Below are 20,101 nucleotides of genomic sequence, written 5' to 3' on the forward strand. Positions count from 1 at the left end.
ATTAGCCGAATTGGCAACTCGTTAAAAGAAAAAAAATGTTTCGTTGCTGCCATTTTGATTTTGGTTTTGGTGTAAAGGCCAGAGTTTTAATAATTATTTTTAATAATTTTTATTTATTATTTATTTAATTTCGCATTAAATTTTGTTTTTGCATAAAATTTTCTTAAGAATGCAGACAAAATTTATCTATTTTAACCCTTAATTACAAATCTTATAATTACTGCAAATCATATCACAAACCATCTTACTCACTTTTATAGCAAATTTTAATAAACGAACAAATGTTTTCGGCAATCTTAAATAGCCTTCCTCGGGTTTAACATAATTTCAAACGTCAATTAGAACGTAAGATTTGAAACTTCGCGTTTTGCTTGCGAGATATGACGACTCTTTCCCTTTGGGAAAATAAAGGGGATAAAGTTAATTCTCCCAACGTTGGGAAAGTCTAGGGACTAATAAGTATGTGGGAAACGTGGTACGGACAAACAAAGACACCTCTTTACCATTTAACCCGTTTATTGTAAAAATATGCTTACAATATAGCTAAAGTTGTCTTCGTTTCTCGTCTTAAGTTCGTAGTGGCGGTAGTGGAATCTGGAGCAATGTTTGGCGAACGATCCAGAAAGGAAAGTTCATCCGATTTCTGTTCGATGTCTAGCACTAAAGTAAATCACTCGTGTTTTTCCCGAGTTAGAAAAGTCCTCCTTTTGAAAGGCAACTGTTAATTTGTGGAAGGAAAAGGTAGCAGCAGCAGCAATATAGTGGAGATAAAGTGGAAGGAAAAGGCAAATGACTGGAGGCAATTGGTGGCGATGGCTACGGAAGAGACGACTCTCGTCCCTTTCCGTCCCTCGATCGTTCCCCGGATTGGTTTCGGACCGTCACCCACGCTTTACAACGGGGATCTAATGGATTTTCCGATTTACTTACGTCAATCGAAAAATCAGAGTCACAGAAGTATTCATTGTCTTTTCAAACAATGGAAAATCCAACTCCAATCCAAATGATGGATCTCGAGAGCTGCACTGCCTTGACTATTTCTCAAGTTTCTATAAAAAATTTTTTATTCATTCCTTTTTTTCATCTAATAATTTAATTATTTTACGTTTTTCTATTTTAGTGAGACTTGTATTCCTACGACGTCATAGTATTATGAAAATTAAGATTCTTAAAATGTATAGAATTTAAATAAAATAAAATAAATACACTCAAACCTGTTTTTGTGCAGTGGATAGGAACCGCATAAAAGAAAACGCATAAAAAAAAATCCCACAAAACTTCACAAGTAGCTATAAAAAATAGTTTTTGCAACACAATTAAAAACTATTTTTTTTATGTGGTGAAGAGGGACCTCATAAAAAAAAGTCTCACGTAGAAAATAACTCAAAACCCTATCAAATAACTAAAAATTGCTTTTTTAACTCCTTGGGCCTTTTTCTGCAATCCCTAATGGGGAAAAAATCCTCTAAGAATTTTATTTTTTATATTAATTAATTATTTCCACTTAAATACGAATCTAACATTTAAAAAATTTGCCGGGGAAATAATTCCTGCGAAATAAACACCCTCCCAAAAAGTGGTTTTACAGAAAAACTATATAAAAAGTTAAAAGTAATCCCTAAAAAATACTTTTATTTGATAAATATAGCTGCAGGAAGTGTTATTCTTTCATTTAACAAGGTGTGAAATTTCACACCTGCAGTCTACATTTAACACAATATTTCTGATTTTTATGCTTTTAAAATAGGAGAAAACCGAAAAAAGGTAAGAGAAAAAAATTTTACTGAATAAAAAATGGAAAAAACTTGCTGATGTCATAGAAAACATCCAATAGAGTTTTAAAAAATTTTACAGATGTCAATTATGTTCCAATTTGATTGAAATTTTCACATACCGCACAAAAACAGGTTTGAGTGTACAGAAATAAACATCAAACGAAATTACAATTATACGAAATTACGTTAATAAAATATAGAAGTTCAGCGCATAGAATCGTAACTACAAATCTCTTTCTTTTGCAACATCACTATAAAAATTGTTTTGGTGTTGTTTCGCACAAAAGATAATCAAATTTATTTTAAATTTTTTAATAATTTAATTAACTTTTTAAAAATTTACCAGCTTTTTAAATTTATAATTAATTATAAGCAAGTTAACACTGGTTAAACTATCGGATTACCTAGCTGATTTTCAAAACGATAACTACAGTATATCTATTACAAGTATGATGCCTAAATTTGCCAAAATCGGTGGATATTTGTTACCCAACATCATTTCTGTTAAACTAATTATTAAACTACGTATCGAAGTTGCGGAAATTAACGGGAGAGGGGGGAAAATACGCTTGCAGTACAGTTCTTTCAAGGAAAGTCATAACAACAAATGTAAAATACTGCTAGTCGGCGCCAGCATTTTACTGTAAATGTCGGGTAGCTATTTATAATTTGTTGTTGTATAGTAATGTTTCAAACGTAAAAAACAATTAAATTACGGATTTTTACTGATCTATTTAGCTATTTTGAAGTAAACAATCTAATAAATTACGATTTCAAGTTTTAAAAGCTTGTAAACTAATTTTTAATTAGTTATTTTTTATTATAATTAACAAATTCATCTTTTTATAATTGCTAAATTATTAAAATTAAAAATTAAACACTATTACATAATAGTAGTTTATTCTGTTATTAATCCACAACTGTAAAATTATCTGGCTTCAGAACGGTGAAAAGAGTCATTTCGGATTCAAAACGGATTCTGGTCTATTTTCTTATTAAAGATTGCAGAATTACTTCTTGCCGCCTGCAGATGGCTATGCTTGGTCGACCATTTTCAGCAAACGAAATCAACAAGGCAGTTAAGGAGACAAATTCCCTGACTTTTTGACAGTTTTCGACAAATTCCCTGACTTTCCATGACTTTTTCCGAAACTAATGAAAATCCCTGACTTTCCAGGTGCGTAGGAACCCTGTATATACAAAAGAAGCTTAGCTTTCATAGAAGGTTGCCTTAAAAATCTTATTGTTGTGTACAGACTGCTGAACAGGAGTCCAGAATGTTTTTGAGGAACATGTTTTGTAAAGATGTATCACTGCATCCCATTGCTCAACTATGCTTGTTCAGCAGTCCCAAATGTTAGCCAGAGTGTTGAAATGTGCTTTAAAAATTTGTTTTTAAAACTTGATTTTTTTGCACTTCATATTCTGCACACTGTGATGGTAGAAATCCATCAAAAAATCAGCAAATGACTTCGGGTGCATCATCCACAATTTCCAATAATGTTTTCAAATATGCATTATGAACAGTACGAATAGAGCAAGTCCTCATCATTAACTGCTAAGACATTTTCTTATTCACATTTGTCCATCCGAGTCAAGCATTAACAATTTAGTCAATGGCAAATTTGCACTACTGACAAAAATCATAATTTTGTGATGCAAAGTATCACCATCTGCATAACCCAAAAACAGATTATAAATGTCTACAAACCACCTGATCTTGAAGTTTTGACCAATGTCTAATTTTGATTTGAAGCTCCTTTTGGTCTTCAGCATTTGCGGTTTCATCAGAGCAAATAATGGTAAAAAATATATTCGTGGTAAAATATTCTGAACTTGCTTCTTCCAGCATTTCTTACCAGAAATATGGAGCTAGTGTTTCTGTGACTAAGCAGTTTGAAGAGAATTCTTTTGGAACACGTAACATGAAAAATTTCGGCAATATTGTGACAATGTTGTAGAATAGTTTGTACACACAGCTTTTAAAATCCATAATAATTCAGCACTTATAGCACGATCCCTTTTACCAAAAAGCTGTAAAATGCCAGTTTGGTCTAATTGCTTATTATGTTTAGCATCTGAAGTAGTATGACCATCTTTAATATTGTTTAACAGAAGATCTAATAAGATGCAGCTGCCTAGGATCCCAAAACAATGTTAAAGTTCTGTTTACGTTTTGCAGATTTTGAGTGGTTGAAGACTGTCTGGAATTCATTATTGCCAATGTTTATTGAAGAAAAACAGAGTTTGCAGAGGATCTGGTTATCACTCCTCTTACTTCCCCCACATACATATAACATAACCACTGTCATCTTTCTTTATTAGCAAATCTTCCCCACTTGCATTTTCCCATCTTCCTTAGACCCTTGCCTTTAGTATGACCAATATACTAATGCAACTCCAACTTCACAGCTCTGCTAGATGCAAAACACAACATGTCCATTCTAATCTTTGTTGCAGCAATTTTTAAAAATTGTAATTAAAGATAAATTCAAATATAATTGAGAGTGTATGTTTAATTTGGCAACAAGTCCATGATAAAAATTGCCCTTGTTGTTATTTCACATTAAAAACTGCAGTTACTCAGATATTATCAAAATACGAGTTAAAATCAGCTATTAAATTTTGGACCACCTGTATCTTTATTAAAGCAAATTTCAAGTCAAATACACTTATTTCAATAATAAACAATTCTAAGAACTCATCATAAGCTGTGAAAATATCAGATTCCAAAATCAACAGTTTCAGATTCACAATAATTTTCTTTTAATGATCCATTTAGTTCCCAACCAAAGTCTTCTGAGAAACAATTTTTAATATGTTCCAATGTTTTGTTAATTTTATTTAAAAAGCCCATTATTTGTTTAAAACCAATTGACTATCACAGGATCAACTGATGTAGATTTTACTTGTTATGTAAAACTTTTACAATACTTTTATTTGTAGTCGTAAAATGAGAAAGAAATACTCTTTTAAAAATTATCACTGTAACGATAAGTCTCTCTACAAAAGTATTTTTTCCCGTTCTACTAAATATCACTGTAGAGGGATTTGACTGTATGTTAAATTTCATCCACTGTCATAAATGCACTTATTAATTCAGCAGAGTAACCATAGCATTAATTCATCCATATAAAAACAACTTAAAGTTATAGAATTACTTATGTAAAATATTACCAGTTCTTGTTGTTTTTCTTCTTCTGTTTTATTTACAACTTCAGGTGAGGGAACAATTACTTGCGGAGAGGATTCTTTTTCTTCTTTTATACTTTCGGTTTCGTCTTCGCTTTCACTCTCCTACATTATAAGTTGAAACAATAAAATAAAGCTTATGCTTTCTTGTAATGCTAAAACAAAATAATTTATTTCATAAAAAAAAAAACATACAAATTTACTCTTAATGGGTGTTTCGTCAACCGAAGATAGAGATTTATCATCTCCACTAATTTTTTCTTGAGAAGAATCCACGGTTTTAAATCTTTCTATTTGTTCCTTATCTGCTTTTTCTTTTTCAAGTTTTCTTTGTCTTTCACGTTCCATTTTCTCTAATCCTTCTCTAATCCAAGCTGGCAGTTGTTTTCTTTTCACAGCATCTGAATTTAAATATGTACATGTTTAATTGATGCATTTTAAGATATTAAACATAGGGTACCAATGTTTAATAAAAATTTTTGATTATATCTTGTATAAACAACCAAGCTCTAACTTTAAAATAATCAAATCACTAAACACTAGATTAGCCAGTGAGTAGTGATATGAAATGTAACTAAACTATTGTTTCTATAATGGACTTTTAAGAGACTGTGTTCACAGGAAGTAGAAAAGTTAGGAAACAAACTGTAAAAAAAAAACTGGCATTATTAAAGTAAAGATGATTTCAATGGAAGAAAAGAATCAAAAAGGTCGAGAAGATATACATTAGATTTTACTACAGCATTACCTTTCTTTGTATTCTGCAGAAATAGTATTGTTTATGCTGTTACATTCCCAAAAACAAGTGAAAATACTAATTTAATTACTAATATTTTTGGGTTAATAAACTATATTTTCAATATTAGAAATTATTTAATGGGATTTCATGATGGAGTAAATGTTATAAAACATGTTATATTAATAGTGCCAGAAAATTACATCTTTAACAAGAATCCTTATCAGGCAATAATAATTGAATATAAACTCTGCCTAGGTTGTACAAGATGCTTATATCCACAAGTTGGCTTTCAGATAAGATGACGAGATTGTTTTAAAAAGTAGACATAATCATCTCAATACAGCCTAGGTCTACTTCCATAAAGATGTTTGGTCAATAAAGAAATAGGCTTAATAGAAAAAGCAGAAATATATTCAAAACCTCTTTTTTCTACTAATTCTAGAATTAAATACATTCTACATTGGTGTAACATCCAATTGTTTATTTGTACAGCACTTGTTTTTCAGTCTATACAGGCAGAATACAGATACCCCAAAACAACAAAGAACCCTTACATTTGTATAAGTTTGAAATACTGAGTATAAAAGTGATATTGCATATAAAAATATTCATACTGAATTGTCAAAATTATATTTATTGTGAGGTTTAATGCCAGATTGGAGTGCTGTTAAGCTTATAATGTAATCCAAAATTATTTTTGTTGAGAAATAGTCAAAATCTTGATACCAAAATCATGTAATACACCAACTTTTGGCTATTCCAAATATCCGATAGCTTACTCTTACTTTAACTAGTTATTGAATCTTGCATCTGTTTTTCAATTATATAAGTTTTATATTTTTGTTTGTTGTTGTTATTAATTAATTAATTTATGTAACTCTATTGAAATTGTTTTTTTTATAATTTTTGAATTTGAAATAATTTGATATTCTAAAATTCTATATCATCATATCCTAAAACAACTGCACTTGTGCCACAAACAACACAAAAATAATTCATTTTACAATGAAAGCTACTTATGTGAAGCCTAAGAAATACTCCAGCTCACATGTTAAAAATTTAATGAAAGTGTCAAACCAGAGAATCGAACTTTGATTCTAACACTTGTAAAAACTGAAAGAAAAAGGTAAATAAAAATGTGAAAGAATAAAACTTTTTAGTCAAGAGAGGGAAAAAAATTTAAAAAAAATCTAGCGTGGAGATTATGTTCCAGACTTACAAGAATTTGGCTGTAAACAAAAAGTAAATATAAGCAGGAGTTTTCAAACTTCGATTAACTTTTCTTGATCGAACAAAAATGAGGTGTCAAATTTGACACTTCGTAGCCTGAAATGGTCTGTTATCTACCTGGAGACAAGAAACTAACCAATCAGAAAGTGAGAAATTGGGGGAAAATACTTTAAAAACCCCAATCTCAAGGTCAGAGGACTTTGTCTCTCTGCGTGAGCCATAAATGTCAGTTCCGCAGATTGCTCCATTGGTCACATTGCCTTCCTGACTAGTCTTTAGTGATCTATGCATACAGACTTTTGTCTCTATCTTCACCATTCTGCATTGGTCTATTTTTTTTTGTCACTTTAGTCACTGGACTTCCCAACAGACAATTCTTTGACCAACTGCCATTAAGCCATCAACTCTCTGACAGACCAGCACTAATTGTCAACACGTCACTCTGTTATATGTAAAACTTAGAATTAATAAATGAGTTTGTAACTGTGGATCTCTTCCTTGCTTCCATTCACCCCATATCTGATAAATCCTGACATCTGTTTATCCCTAATTTGGCAATCTCACACTTATCAATGGTTTTACATGGGCTGGTCAGCCATGTTGCCCTATTCTATTGTGTCATCTATGGCAAACAGCTTATAAATGCAGTAATGGCTCCAGCAAATCCGGAAAGACACTTAACTACAAATCACAGGCATTCAATAAGATGCTATTTTAAAAACTATAGGAATCGTAAAAGAAACAAAGTAAAGTTTTTCTTAAATGACATCATCACAAGCCAGGATGCAATTTTTAATCATATTTTTAATTTATTAAATTTAAACTATATGATCTCCACTTCAAATTAGCATTGGGTTGTCCGTGTACATCATACTTTTCCTTTAACAATAGAGTTGGGCCAATCATCTATTAACTGCTTTCAAAGGAATAGTTTTTGAATTGACATAACATGACTTCTGGTTTGCATTATATGTTCGTATATAGTTAATTGGGGGGCCTACTGCCCCTAAGGTTTCCATATCTGGTCTCAGATTTCATCTATCTAACTCAATTCTTGAGAATAAGGAAAGATGGGTGGACAGATAATGGTGAAAATTTATAGGTCTACAATTTTTTCAAATTGCAGCTGAAGAAGTCAAAGGAAGCAATATATACAGAAGCAGAACTTATTGCCCATAAAACAAAAAGTCACACAGTTGATGAAAATCTAATAATGCCACCGTGTAAACTTATAATGAAACAAACATCTTTACTATACCCAATACGTTTAAAGCTATATATCCACAAAACCAAATATTATTGGGCTAGAAAATACTACTAATTTAATAGACAATTTGGCATTAGAGGTAGATGTTAGCCACCATCTCTTGTTAAATTTAATAATTATATATTAATTAAATAATTTTAAATAACAATTTAGAATTATTGGAAGAAAAGAATCGGCCTGAAGCGGGACTCGAACCCGCAACTCCTGCTTACCGTGCAGATGCATTGCCAATTACGCTACCCGGACCTTTGGTCCGATCTCCTACAAGAGATGGCACCTAACGCCTACCTCTAATGCCAAATTGTCTATTAAAATAGTAGTATTTTATAGTCCAATAATATTCGGCTTTGTGGATGTATAGCTTTAAACTTATAATGAGTAACATGCTAGGGCAAGATGCAATATGAGAAATTGAAAAGGTTCTGCTCTCAAATGGTATGAGATTTCAACATACCAATGACATGTCACACAATGCTGAAGATGTTTTGTGTAATACACTTAGAAACCGCAGCTTTGTTAAGTATGTCATACGAGTACGGTTGCCATTAGGAATTGCAATTGCTGGATCCCTCATCCAGCAATCCAGCTGGATCCAGCGCTGTAAATCTGCAAATACTCAATTAACTTTCTAAATAATGACACAAAAGTCAATGTTGTTGGCGTTGCCACTTTGCTAACTACTAGACTGCTACTAATTACTTACTCACTACTTTACTAACACTAATAATTAAATTACTTATAAATAAACTATACCTTTATCAATACAGCAAAATTTAATAAAATAATAACGTATTCAATTGCTTTTAACGATCTTCCTCAGTTACAAAAAAATAGAACATTAAATATAGAACATAAAATGTGTTTGGAATAAATATAAAAAGAATAGTGCTTAATTACATCCCATTTTTAAACAAGATGCATAGATGTACTGCCAGGTCTAATAATTTTCGTGTTATATACCGACGTAATCCCACTGTTTTCAAACTTTTAAGAAACGATAAAAAGAAAGAGGATCGGAATTCGACAACGGGTATATATTCGGTGCCTTTACACGACCAACGTTTCAATTTCAAACTTGTTTATGTGGGTGCAACGATGCACAGTTTAAAACAAAGGCTCAAGGAGCACAAATATACAATCAGTAAGAACCTTGACAACACTGCGCTGGCATCATACGCAAGACAGAAGGATGTTAACGTCCAATGGGATCGAGCGGCAATTATAAAAATGACGACAAATAGGCAAACGGTCAAACATCTTGAGAGATTGGAAATCTGCAAGGTGCACATGGCAACTGGGTTGTATAAACCATAGAGGTGCAAACTCATTGTCTACCATGTGGAGATCCTCTTACATTAATTAATGTTATTAACAGACAATGCTGGTTTTGTTGTTATATCTTATATTTTTTTTCCCTTTTCACTATTTATTTTGTTTATTTATCTATATTTTGTCCGCTTGGGCATTTTCCGTTAATTTTTATATTTATTCCAAACACATTTTATGTTCTATATTTAATGTTCTATTTTTTTGTAACCAAGGAAGATCGTTAAAAACGATTGAAAATATTATTATTTTATTAAATTTTGCTGGATTGATAAAGGTGTAGTTTATTTAATTTTTCTACTTCCAGTATAGTTTTTATATTCTTATAAATAACTACAGACTAATACGTAGAGCCTATGTAAAAAGAATGGTAAGACTGATAGCCACTTAACCACTGATTATCTGTCCTTACATTATTATAATATAATATATTAATATAAATTAATTAGTAGAATTACCTTTGCTATTATTTAACTAAAAAATTACATTATAATTATAATCTAACTAAACATTTAAAGTTAATTATCTGTATCTCAAGTGTTAAACAAAACCAAAGTTAAGTTTACTACCTAAATGTTTAAGATTTATAGTGACCAGTTTAAATAATAAAAGCTCCTTAAGTATTTTAAAATAAATGTTTTATTTCTTTAAAAAAAACAATAAATTGCTGGATAGATAGATAGACAGATAACACTTTATTGCACCAAAAATACATCTGCACTAGATCCAGCTGGAATGATTTTGCTGTATTTTTGCAATAATTTTTGCGAACCATGTGTTTGCATTTTTTACCAGATGCTCACACCCTCTGGTGTTTAAAAACAAAAGTATTTTCTGTATTGTTTCAATCGTTCGTGTGTATTGTCAGGAGTAAAGATGAAAAGCAATAGGAAAAACAAAGCTTTTGAATTGAATTTCAATTTGAAATTCCAAAATCACACGGGAGCCCAATATAAGTTTCAATCCATTCCCACATGAAAACAGATGATTATTCGGAAATCAGAATTTGGAGAAACTCATAAGTGTAATCGATGGAGAGTGGATTCGACCGTTAAGAATTGGCAAAAAAGATTCCCGATTGTCCAACTTTATGTAAACAAATTATGTTGTTGATTTTACAAGTTTAAAATGCCAGTAATTTTTGCTGGACAATGTGTGCATTTATGTGCATTTGCCATTTTATTTGTGATTAAATGAAATAAAATTAAATTGTATTAATAGATCTGATTGTCTTTATTTTGATCTTTAAAGTCACATCTCATTTTGTATGCGAGATCGTCTTATAAGCGAGTAAATACGGTAATTTTAAAACTTTTAGTAACATACATAATTTTAAATTGTAAGTGTCCTGTGTTCCATTGAAGATTTTAATTTGAACTTGTAAATTCTTTGTATAACATGTTTAATTTTTAATGTAGCCATTTTGTTCTGTGGTCCAGCAAAAATCCAGCTGGATTGAAAACACTGCTGGATTGCAATCCCTAGTTGCCATATGTCCCGTACATACAGTAATGTCACGTATTTCACTACTCAGTCCTGTATTTGTCCCAGTTTTTTCCCTAAACTCTGTATGCAGTGGCACTTCAAATCTTTCAGTCAGTCTCAACTGTGAGAGCTCAGTAAACGCTAATTTGTTTTGTGTGTGTGTAATAAAATAAATAATTGCTTGCTCTGGCACATCAAGTTTTTTTTTTTTTGGTAAAAACCATTTTTATACCTGTAATAAAAGATACCAAAGCAAAAGTGTCATTTTAAAGACGAATATACCAAAAACTGGTCATTTATAAAGAAAGGTCAAACTGAATTTGAAGCACTGTGTTCTATTTGTAATTCTCATATTGCCATTAACCATGGTGGAAAATCCAACATCCAACAATATATTGCTACAAACCTTCATAAATAAAATATCAGGACCACTTCAACTTATAAAGATACAGTCAAACCTGTTTTAGTGCGGTCTTTTTCTGTGTGATTTTTATTTGTGCGATTTGTTTTGTGCGGTATATGAAAATTTCAATCAAATTGGAACATAATTGACTCATGTAAAATTTTTAAAAACTCTATTGGTTGTTTTCTATGACATCAGCAGGTTTTTTCATTTTTTATTCAGTAAAATTTTTTTCTCATACGTTTATTTCGGTCCCCTCTTATTTTAATAGCATAAAAACCATAAATATTATGTTATATTTGAACAGATGCGGTAAGTTAGCTCCCCTCCAGCTTTAGACTGCGGGTGTGAAATTTCACACCTTGTTAAATGAAACAACACTTCCTGCAGCTATATTTATCAAATAAAATCATTATTTAACAATTATTTTTAACTTTTTAATGTTAGATTGGTATTTAAGTGGAAATAATTAATTAATATAAAAATTAAAATTCTTAGAGGATTTTTTTCCCCATTAGGTGTTGCAGAAAAAGGCCAGAGGAGTTAAAAAAGCAATTCCTAGTTATTTCGTACGGTTTCGAGTTATTTTCTACGTGAGACTTTTTTATGCGGTCCCTATTCACCACATAAAAAAAAATATTTTTTTAATTGTGTTGCGAAAACTATTTTTTATAGCCACTCGTGAAGTTTCGCGCGATTTTTTTTATGCATTTTCTTTTATGCCGTCCCTATCCCCCGCATAAAAACAGGTTTGACTGTATTTCTAGTTTTATGATAAAGAAACATTCGGAAGAAGAAATCTTAATTGCGGCTGCTGAGCTGACTACAGCGTACAAAGCAGTACATTACCATCAATCATTTAATTTGTTAGACTGTACTACTAAATTGAATGCATTAATGTATGCTGACTCAAAAATAGACACTAAACAAACTACTGCCAGCTTGGGCTACAATATGGCCACTGTATTTAACCAAGTAAGGTTATTTATATCTAAATTAATATACTTCTGGAAGCAAAGGCTCGCTCGGGGTCCGGGTGGCGTAACTGGCAAGCACACCGCACAGCAAGCGGAGGTTGCGGGTTCAAGCCCTGCCCCGGGTCAGTTCTTTTATTCCAGAAGAATCTAAATTATTTAATAATTTATTTATTTAATTATAATTATTAATTTATTTAAGAGATGGCGCCTAACGTCTACCTCTTGACCAGGGACCAATTTGATTTCATTGTTGTTAACAGGGACCACAAGGTTTAAGAAAAATGAACTGTGTCAATCTAAAAATAAACTTTAATCAAAACTTTTAACATAAGTAATCATTAACCTTTCAACAGTGGAATAGTCAGGTGTGGGGCTCCCACTTAGTTGTGGAGAAGAAATGTGGGAAATTTTGAAGTATATTTTCAAGTGTTTTTTCTCATTACTGTTTCAGAAAAAGATTTTGTAAACAGTTCTGTCTAGTAAAGAAAAGTCTTTTTTTATTGTTACATAATTCATTTTTTATGTGAATTTCTTTTTTGTGGTAGTTTTTGGCTAGTTTTTGGCAATACCCCCAAAAAAAATTAGTGAGTATAGTCGTCCCTCACTGTTAAGAGGTTAAACTCAAGAGTAAGATGCTTTAACAGTACTATTATAATAGAAAACATAACACTTTTAGTAAGAATTAAATTCAGTTTGTATCAATGTGGGAATAATAATTTAAAATGAATAAAAGTTTTAAATCTTTCGCGAACCATATTTTAGCTCTTGCGGACCATTGGTTGGAAACCGCTGCTCTAATGTCATAATAAAACATTCATTTTTATTAAATTAAACATAAAATAAATATTTTACATAATTTACTTTTAATATAATCATTAAAGCAACCATTAATAAATTGAAGATTTTTAAATTAAATTTTAAGAAATTCTCACCGAGCTGGGGTATTTCTTCTTCACTTCGAGGAGAATGTTCTCCGGGAGGAGCGATCTTGTTTCTTTTCAAAAATGGAGCCGACACAATATTGGTGTTTGGTCCGACCTGAGGCCAATACTGTTCATACTGATTATCATTTGTAAACATCTAAAAATTATAAACATTCTTGAAATTCAACCTTAATTCACAAACAAAAATTAAACTAAATAAATAATTCATTTTTAAACAAAAATGATTGTACGATAGTCCAAATAATATCTTATTTAACACTGTTAACTTAAGCTCTCAACCGTTTTGGCCAAAGATGTCACGTACTTCTGTAATGTTTTGCTTTTATAATACTTTTAGTGATTAAGAAAAGGGTCATCTTCAAGGATTAAACAATTTTGCATGTGTCCAGCTTCATCAAACTCCCCATCTTCTATGTTTTATGTAGCTTATCTATAGATGTTTCCTTTATGGAATTGTATAGAAAAGCATCTTTAGTGTATTTTCTGGCATTTGTTTTTTTCTTATGTTTGAACACTTTTCTTCTATATTCTGTAATTTTATTATGTATTGCTAGCATATATAACTTCTTATTTTATCTAGAACAGTACATCTTTGCTAGATCTTTGAGTCTGTCTAAAAAATTGTTCTCATGCATAGAGTCATCTGGTTGCACTAAAACAAATCCAGAAGCAACTTACATTTCCATCTAAAAGTAATTCATGCTATTCTGATATTACAAACACCAAAAAGTCCAATAAGACAACTGTATAGTAAGTGCACAACATAAACCTGACTATTTTGCCAATTACACCAAATTTTATTATATCAAATGAGAAATCACAATTTGAATATATTTGAAAAATTATAAAATAATTTATTAATAAATGATCAAAAGTTTAAGAACCTTAAATAAAGTGGATTTGCCTTCTGTAACACTAAAACTGAAAAAGAATAAACATACACAACTAAACCAAAACCAGCAACCATTAATAAATAAAGAAATATTTACTATCATTTTCATCTATTTAAAACAATCATCATCAGGCACATAAACACAGAACAAAATGGCTACATTAAAAATTAAACATGTTATACAAAGAATTTACAAGTTCAAATTAAAATCTTCAATGGAACACAGGACACTTACAATTTAAAATTATGTATGTTACTAAAAGTTTTAAAATTACCGTATTTACTCGCTTATAAGACGATCTCGCATACAAAATGAGATGTGACTTTAAAGATCAAAATAAAGACAATCAGATCTATTAATACAATTTAATTTTATTTCATTTAATCACAAATAAAATGGCAAATGCACATAAATGCACACATTGTCCAGCAAAAATTACTGGCATTTTAAACTTGTAAAATCAACAACATAATTTGTTTACATAAAGTTGGACAATCGGGAATCTTTTTTGCCAATTCTTAACGGTCGAATCCACTCTCCATCGATTACACTTATGAGTTTCTCCAAATTCTGATTTCCGAATAATCATCTGTTTTCATGTGGGAATGGATTGAAACTTATATTGGGCTCCCGTGTGATTTTGGAATTTCAAATTGAAATTCAATTCAAAAGCTTTGTTTTTCCTATTGCTTTTCATCTTTACTCCTGACAATACACACGAACGATTGAAACAATACAGAAAATACTTTTGTTTTTAAACACCAGAGGGTGTGAGCATCTGGTAAAAAATGCAAACACATGGTTCGCAAAAATTATTGCAAAAATACAAAGAATCTTTTGCTCGCGCAGATAGGACAACCTAGATTTTTGAAGCAATGAAAAATGAATAAAAACCTCGTCTTATATGTGAGTAAATACGGTATATCCCAAACAAAACATATATCTATATTATTCAAAAATAAAGAATAATTTATAAAATGTGTTTAAACAGTTTCCCATAAACATTACATATTTAGATTAAAATAAATCCTGTAATAACAAATTAATTTCTGAATAATTATTTTGACATAAATGACAGATTTAATTTAAATTTTCATTAATGTAAACTCATATCCGTGCCATCTAGTTAATTAATATACAATTATTAATTAAAAGTCAAGCAATTTGGCCTACAGGTAGGAATTAGACACCAGCTCTTGATAACTTTAATAATTATAATTAAATTAATTCTTAATAATTAATTTAGAAAAGTCTGGAAGAAAAGAATTGGCCCAAAGAGGGATTCGAGCCCACAACTCCCACTTGCTGTGTAGATGCATTGCCAGTTACGATATCTAAACCTCAATCCAATCTTTGCTTCCAGAACTATTAATTTAGATTAGTCGAACTCTCAAAGTTGACGGTTCGAGTTCCACTTTAGACCAATTCTTTTCTTCTAGAACCTTCTAAATTAATTATTAAATTTATCAAGAGATGGCATCTAACACCTATCTCTTGGCCAAATTACTTGACTTTTAATTAATAATTAGTAGCCCAATGTGATCCAGCAACCATCTGACAATAAACTAAAAATCAGGTTGTTGAATGTTTACATTTGTATATTGTTTATATAGTTATTCTAACATTTTGGATACCTATTTATTAAAGCTTATATGGAAACAAACATTGCTATGTTGAAACAATTTTCCCGAAACATTAAAACATGTCTTTAAAATCATTTTATTTTTTGCTGTGTTACAAAATCTTGACATGATTAAATGTGACAGGGTATCTTGTTTTTGTTGAAGTTTTACGCTTATTCAAGAGATAAGAAGTGCCACTAGTTCCGTTCAACATCTACTTATTAATGAAATATATTATTACTAGCAGGTAGGCCCGGCATTGCTCGGGCAAAAGTAACGATGGCGAAGATTAAGATTATTACGTTATAGTCACAAAAGAAAAAGAGTAATTTCATCAACGAACTAAGTATTTCTAAAGAAAGGTCGAATTTGAAAATCGAATGTTCTAATATTGTTCGATTTTCAAGACGTGTTCTGGTTATATTGTTCAATTTTCAAGACGTGTTCTGGTTATATCGTGATTTTCATCGAACATTCTACAGAAGAAAGGTCGAGAAAAACCGAACTAATCCGTTTAAATTTGAAAATCAAATGTGTTCTAACATATTATTCTTTTTCTTTTTCCTTTTTTTTCCAGAGCCCGTTAATCTTGCACGTTGCTTTCTCTTGTTCTCCATTGTTACTTCACACTATCATCGTTACTTAACACTTTGGTACTTAAATTTGGTACCCTATCTGTGTACCAAATTTCAACTCCTAACCATTTTAGCAAAAATTAAGATTATTACGTTACAGTCAACCTTACCCATTTTCACAGAATGCAAGAATTGGGTCACCCGTTTCCAGATTAATTACAGAATTTTTAGATGGGTCTAAAAATATGTTCGATTTCCCGCAAAACGAAAAAACTGCAACTGCGTCTTGCACGTCGCTTTCTCTTAACAATTCCATTGTTACATAACACTTCCATTGTTGATGGAAGTATTAAGCCTTAATCCTGTCCCTCTCCCCCGTGGGGAGGAATTTTGAAAAATCTTTTCTTAGCGTGCATTCTCGTGACGTACTCTAACTGTGTACCAAATTTCAACTTTCAACTCCTAACCATTTGGGCTCTGTGCTGATTATTATTATTATTATCATTATCAACTCGTCTCGATTATATATATAGATACATGTCTCAAATATCTCCAAGCCAATATCTGTTTAAAGTAAGTTTAATGCATTTTACACTTAGTTTAAGATGTTTTAGCTTAAATAATAATTAATAGTATCTGACCCCAACATATCAACTAATAAATACTTGCAATTAACTTATAATTGCAAGTGTTTCTCAAAACTTTACCCACAATATAAAATATAATAATTTGTGTAATATGTATATACATAAAAACCTAATTATCCTCACCAGGAACAGTATTCTTAACTCTAAAACAAACTCAATAAAATTCTAGTAAAAAAAATCCTAAATACAATACATGATTTAGAGTAACAAATACCAGCTGCCCAAATTTCAGTATCTCTCGGTTACTCAAAATTAACTTTTTGAACTTTTAATCAAATTAATTGTTTGCACCTAATAATAAATTACATAATATAAGTACACTTACTTGATTGTAAGAATATTGATCAGACGTATGATTATAATCATAAGTTTGTGGAGGAATTGTTGGTGTAGAAGCCATGTGACCATATTCAAAAGTTTCCTTTCCAGGGGTAGAATTTTGAATTGTTCCAGGTGGTGGTACCCATCCTCCCATCCCCCAAGATCCTTCCCAATATCCCCCCATCATATCTCCTTGAACGAAATTTGGATCTAGAAAAAATTTTTAATATTAAATGTAATTAAGAAAGCAAAATTTTATTTCAATCAATATTTAAACTTCAGAAACAACAACTGAAAGTTTCTTAAAGGCTGCTTAATATATATCAAACAAACAGCCAGATTTCTTTATTGTGCAATTAAGGCAAAATAATCATTAAGCAAATTAAAGCTAAACAACTACCGAGATTAATTAAATTACTAATAAAGGTATCTGGCCGTTTGTTTCATATTTGAAGTAATCATCAAATTGATTGTATTTATTGTATACATTGCTTAAGTTTAAAAAACAAAATGATAATAATGTTCAATTCTTAATTAAACTTTTCTCTATTACTGAATCATTTCAACAATTTTATAATTTAAACTCATTTCTGTTTTTATGGAGTATTTTGACATCAAAGATCTCTTCACGTAGTACTTTCAAACTACTTAGTTCATCTTCAGAGCAATCATTTCTAGCACCTTTCCTCATGTGAAAAATATTTGTAATGCAATTCAAGTTTCTATAATTTATTTTTAAAGAGAAGTTTGGGAGAAATAACATTTTCAAATAATAAAAACTGATATATTTCAGTAAGAGTTAATAAGATAAGTTTGAAAGTAGTATCAGAAGTTACTTAAAAACTTCAATATCAAAAAATATGAACACAGAAAGCTCCAAAAAACTTTGGGTTCTGAGAAAATCTATTAAAAAATCTAGAAAATCTCTTAAACTCTAGAAGCAAACATGTTAGTTACTTTACTCGTTTTCTTAGAAAAAATTTATAATAAAGGCTAGATTCCAGCAGACTTATAAATTCAATATTCATAACACTTGATAAAAAAAGAAAAACAGACAATGATTGCAATGATTATAGACAAGTTTGAGGAATCATACAAACACAATACCTTTAAAAATAACTAGAAACCAAATTGATATTGTAAACATTCAAACTGGATTCCAAAAAGATAAGAGAATTAAAGTAAACATTTATCTCTGATGCAAAAAGAATCATAAAGAAATTTAGAAATTAAAAAGAAATTCATTTGTACTTCTTATAGATAAACTAATGTTTTTGATGCCATAGGTCAACAAACAGTTTTTGTCTATAGTAGAAAAAAAAAGACAATAGCAGCTATAATATCCTTAGATTAATTGAAAACTTACATAAAAATTAACAGTAAGCTTCATAACAAACAAGAAATTAATCAAGCTTTCCATATTGGAATGGGAGTTTGGCAAAATTGCCTTATATTCCTCCTGTTATTCAATTTGTACAATTAAGATATATTTAAAGTCTGATAAATACAAAAATATAATAAGAATCATCATCATCTGAATATCTGAAATTAGTTACATGTAACTCATAGGAAAAACTAGAGAAAAAATTACAAAAACTTTTAAATGAATATTAAAAGTCTAATCTCTCCAAATCTTTATAATCTACCTTTTTCTGCTTTCTTGGAGACCATCAGAGTATCTTCTCTAAACCCAAGTACTTTCAGGTCTCTCAGCCCATCATCAGGGGTAAAGACTGCTGTAAAAAGTTGTAATATTGAATTTATCAGCAACTGTTTTTAAAATTCATATTGCCTTTAAGCCAGCAGAACATTAAAATTAAAAATTAACAAATATTTGTAGTTGCAATTTATCAGCCATTTGCAAGTTCAAATACGGGAATAAAACAAACAGTTTTATTCTACACATTCAACTTTCATAATTATATGCATTTTTTAAAATTTATGTCATTGTCTTGGAACAATATAAATTTTAAAAAAGAGATAAAAGCATTCCAATATTAAATAATATAACCTTTGTTCATTGGGAAAAACCATGTATCTTTTGTATACAGGAAAAAGAAAAATAATTATCATTGAACAGTCAATTTATTTACACATCTTGGTCAACTTACAATGAATAATAGAAAAATTACAAAGACTAAGGAAAGTTTCCTGAAAAACAAAACTCTCTAGTTCTTGGGAAATTAAAATGCGAATCAGGTTAAGATTAATAAAATTCCTTAACGTGATCAACAGCTCTGTATGACATGGAAACTTAAATCATTGGCAAAAATATGGCAACTGGACTCAATTTGTGATAAGGCTAACTCGAACCGTCAACTCTTGTATAACCAGTATGGTTATATCTAAATTAATAGTTCTGGAAGCAAAGATTGGATTGAGGTTTAGATATCGTAACTGGCAATGCATCTATGCAGCAAGTGGGAGTTGAGGGCTCAAATTGAACTCAATTTGTGATAAGGCTAACTAGAGGAGGTTGCCAAACGTTTATTCTAATTCAAAATGATCTGCCATATTATTGAGCTGTAGTAATGCTATTTTTAATAATTAGATTAAAACAATTCGACTAGAGGTAGATCTTGTGACAATTACATTAATTTTAGATTAAATTAATTTTTAATTATTAATTTAATCTAAAATTTCTGGAAGAAAAGAACTGGTGCAGAGCAAGACTCAAACCTGCAAACCCATTTACAGTGCAGAAA

The 20,101-nt window shown here is 30.4% G+C and overlaps 1 protein-coding gene across 1 annotated transcript in view; it reads right to left on the reverse strand.

The window, feature by feature from the left end:
* Positions 1 to 20,101, reverse strand: part of LOC136968935 (arginine/serine-rich protein PNISR-like) — a 68,501-nt gene that overhangs the window by 23,860 nt on the left and 24,540 nt on the right. The window contains exons 4-8 of the mRNA XM_067263003.1: positions 19,043 to 19,132; positions 17,401 to 17,606; positions 13,327 to 13,474; positions 5,163 to 5,368; positions 4,953 to 5,072 (exon numbers count right to left, since the gene is read on the reverse strand). Of these exons, the coding sequence (XP_067119104.1) occupies positions 4,953 to 5,072; positions 5,163 to 5,368; positions 13,327 to 13,474; positions 17,401 to 17,606; positions 19,043 to 19,132 (770 nt within the window). The remainder of the gene's footprint in view (positions 1 to 4,952; positions 5,073 to 5,162; positions 5,369 to 13,326; positions 13,475 to 17,400; positions 17,607 to 19,042; positions 19,133 to 20,101) is intronic.

Source organism: Centruroides vittatus, unplaced genomic scaffold (assembly GCF_030686945.1).
Source record: "Centruroides vittatus isolate TY-2023 unplaced genomic scaffold, ASM3068694v2 contig_166, whole genome shotgun sequence".
NCBI lineage: Eukaryota > Metazoa > Arthropoda > Arachnida > Scorpiones > Buthidae > Centruroides > Centruroides vittatus.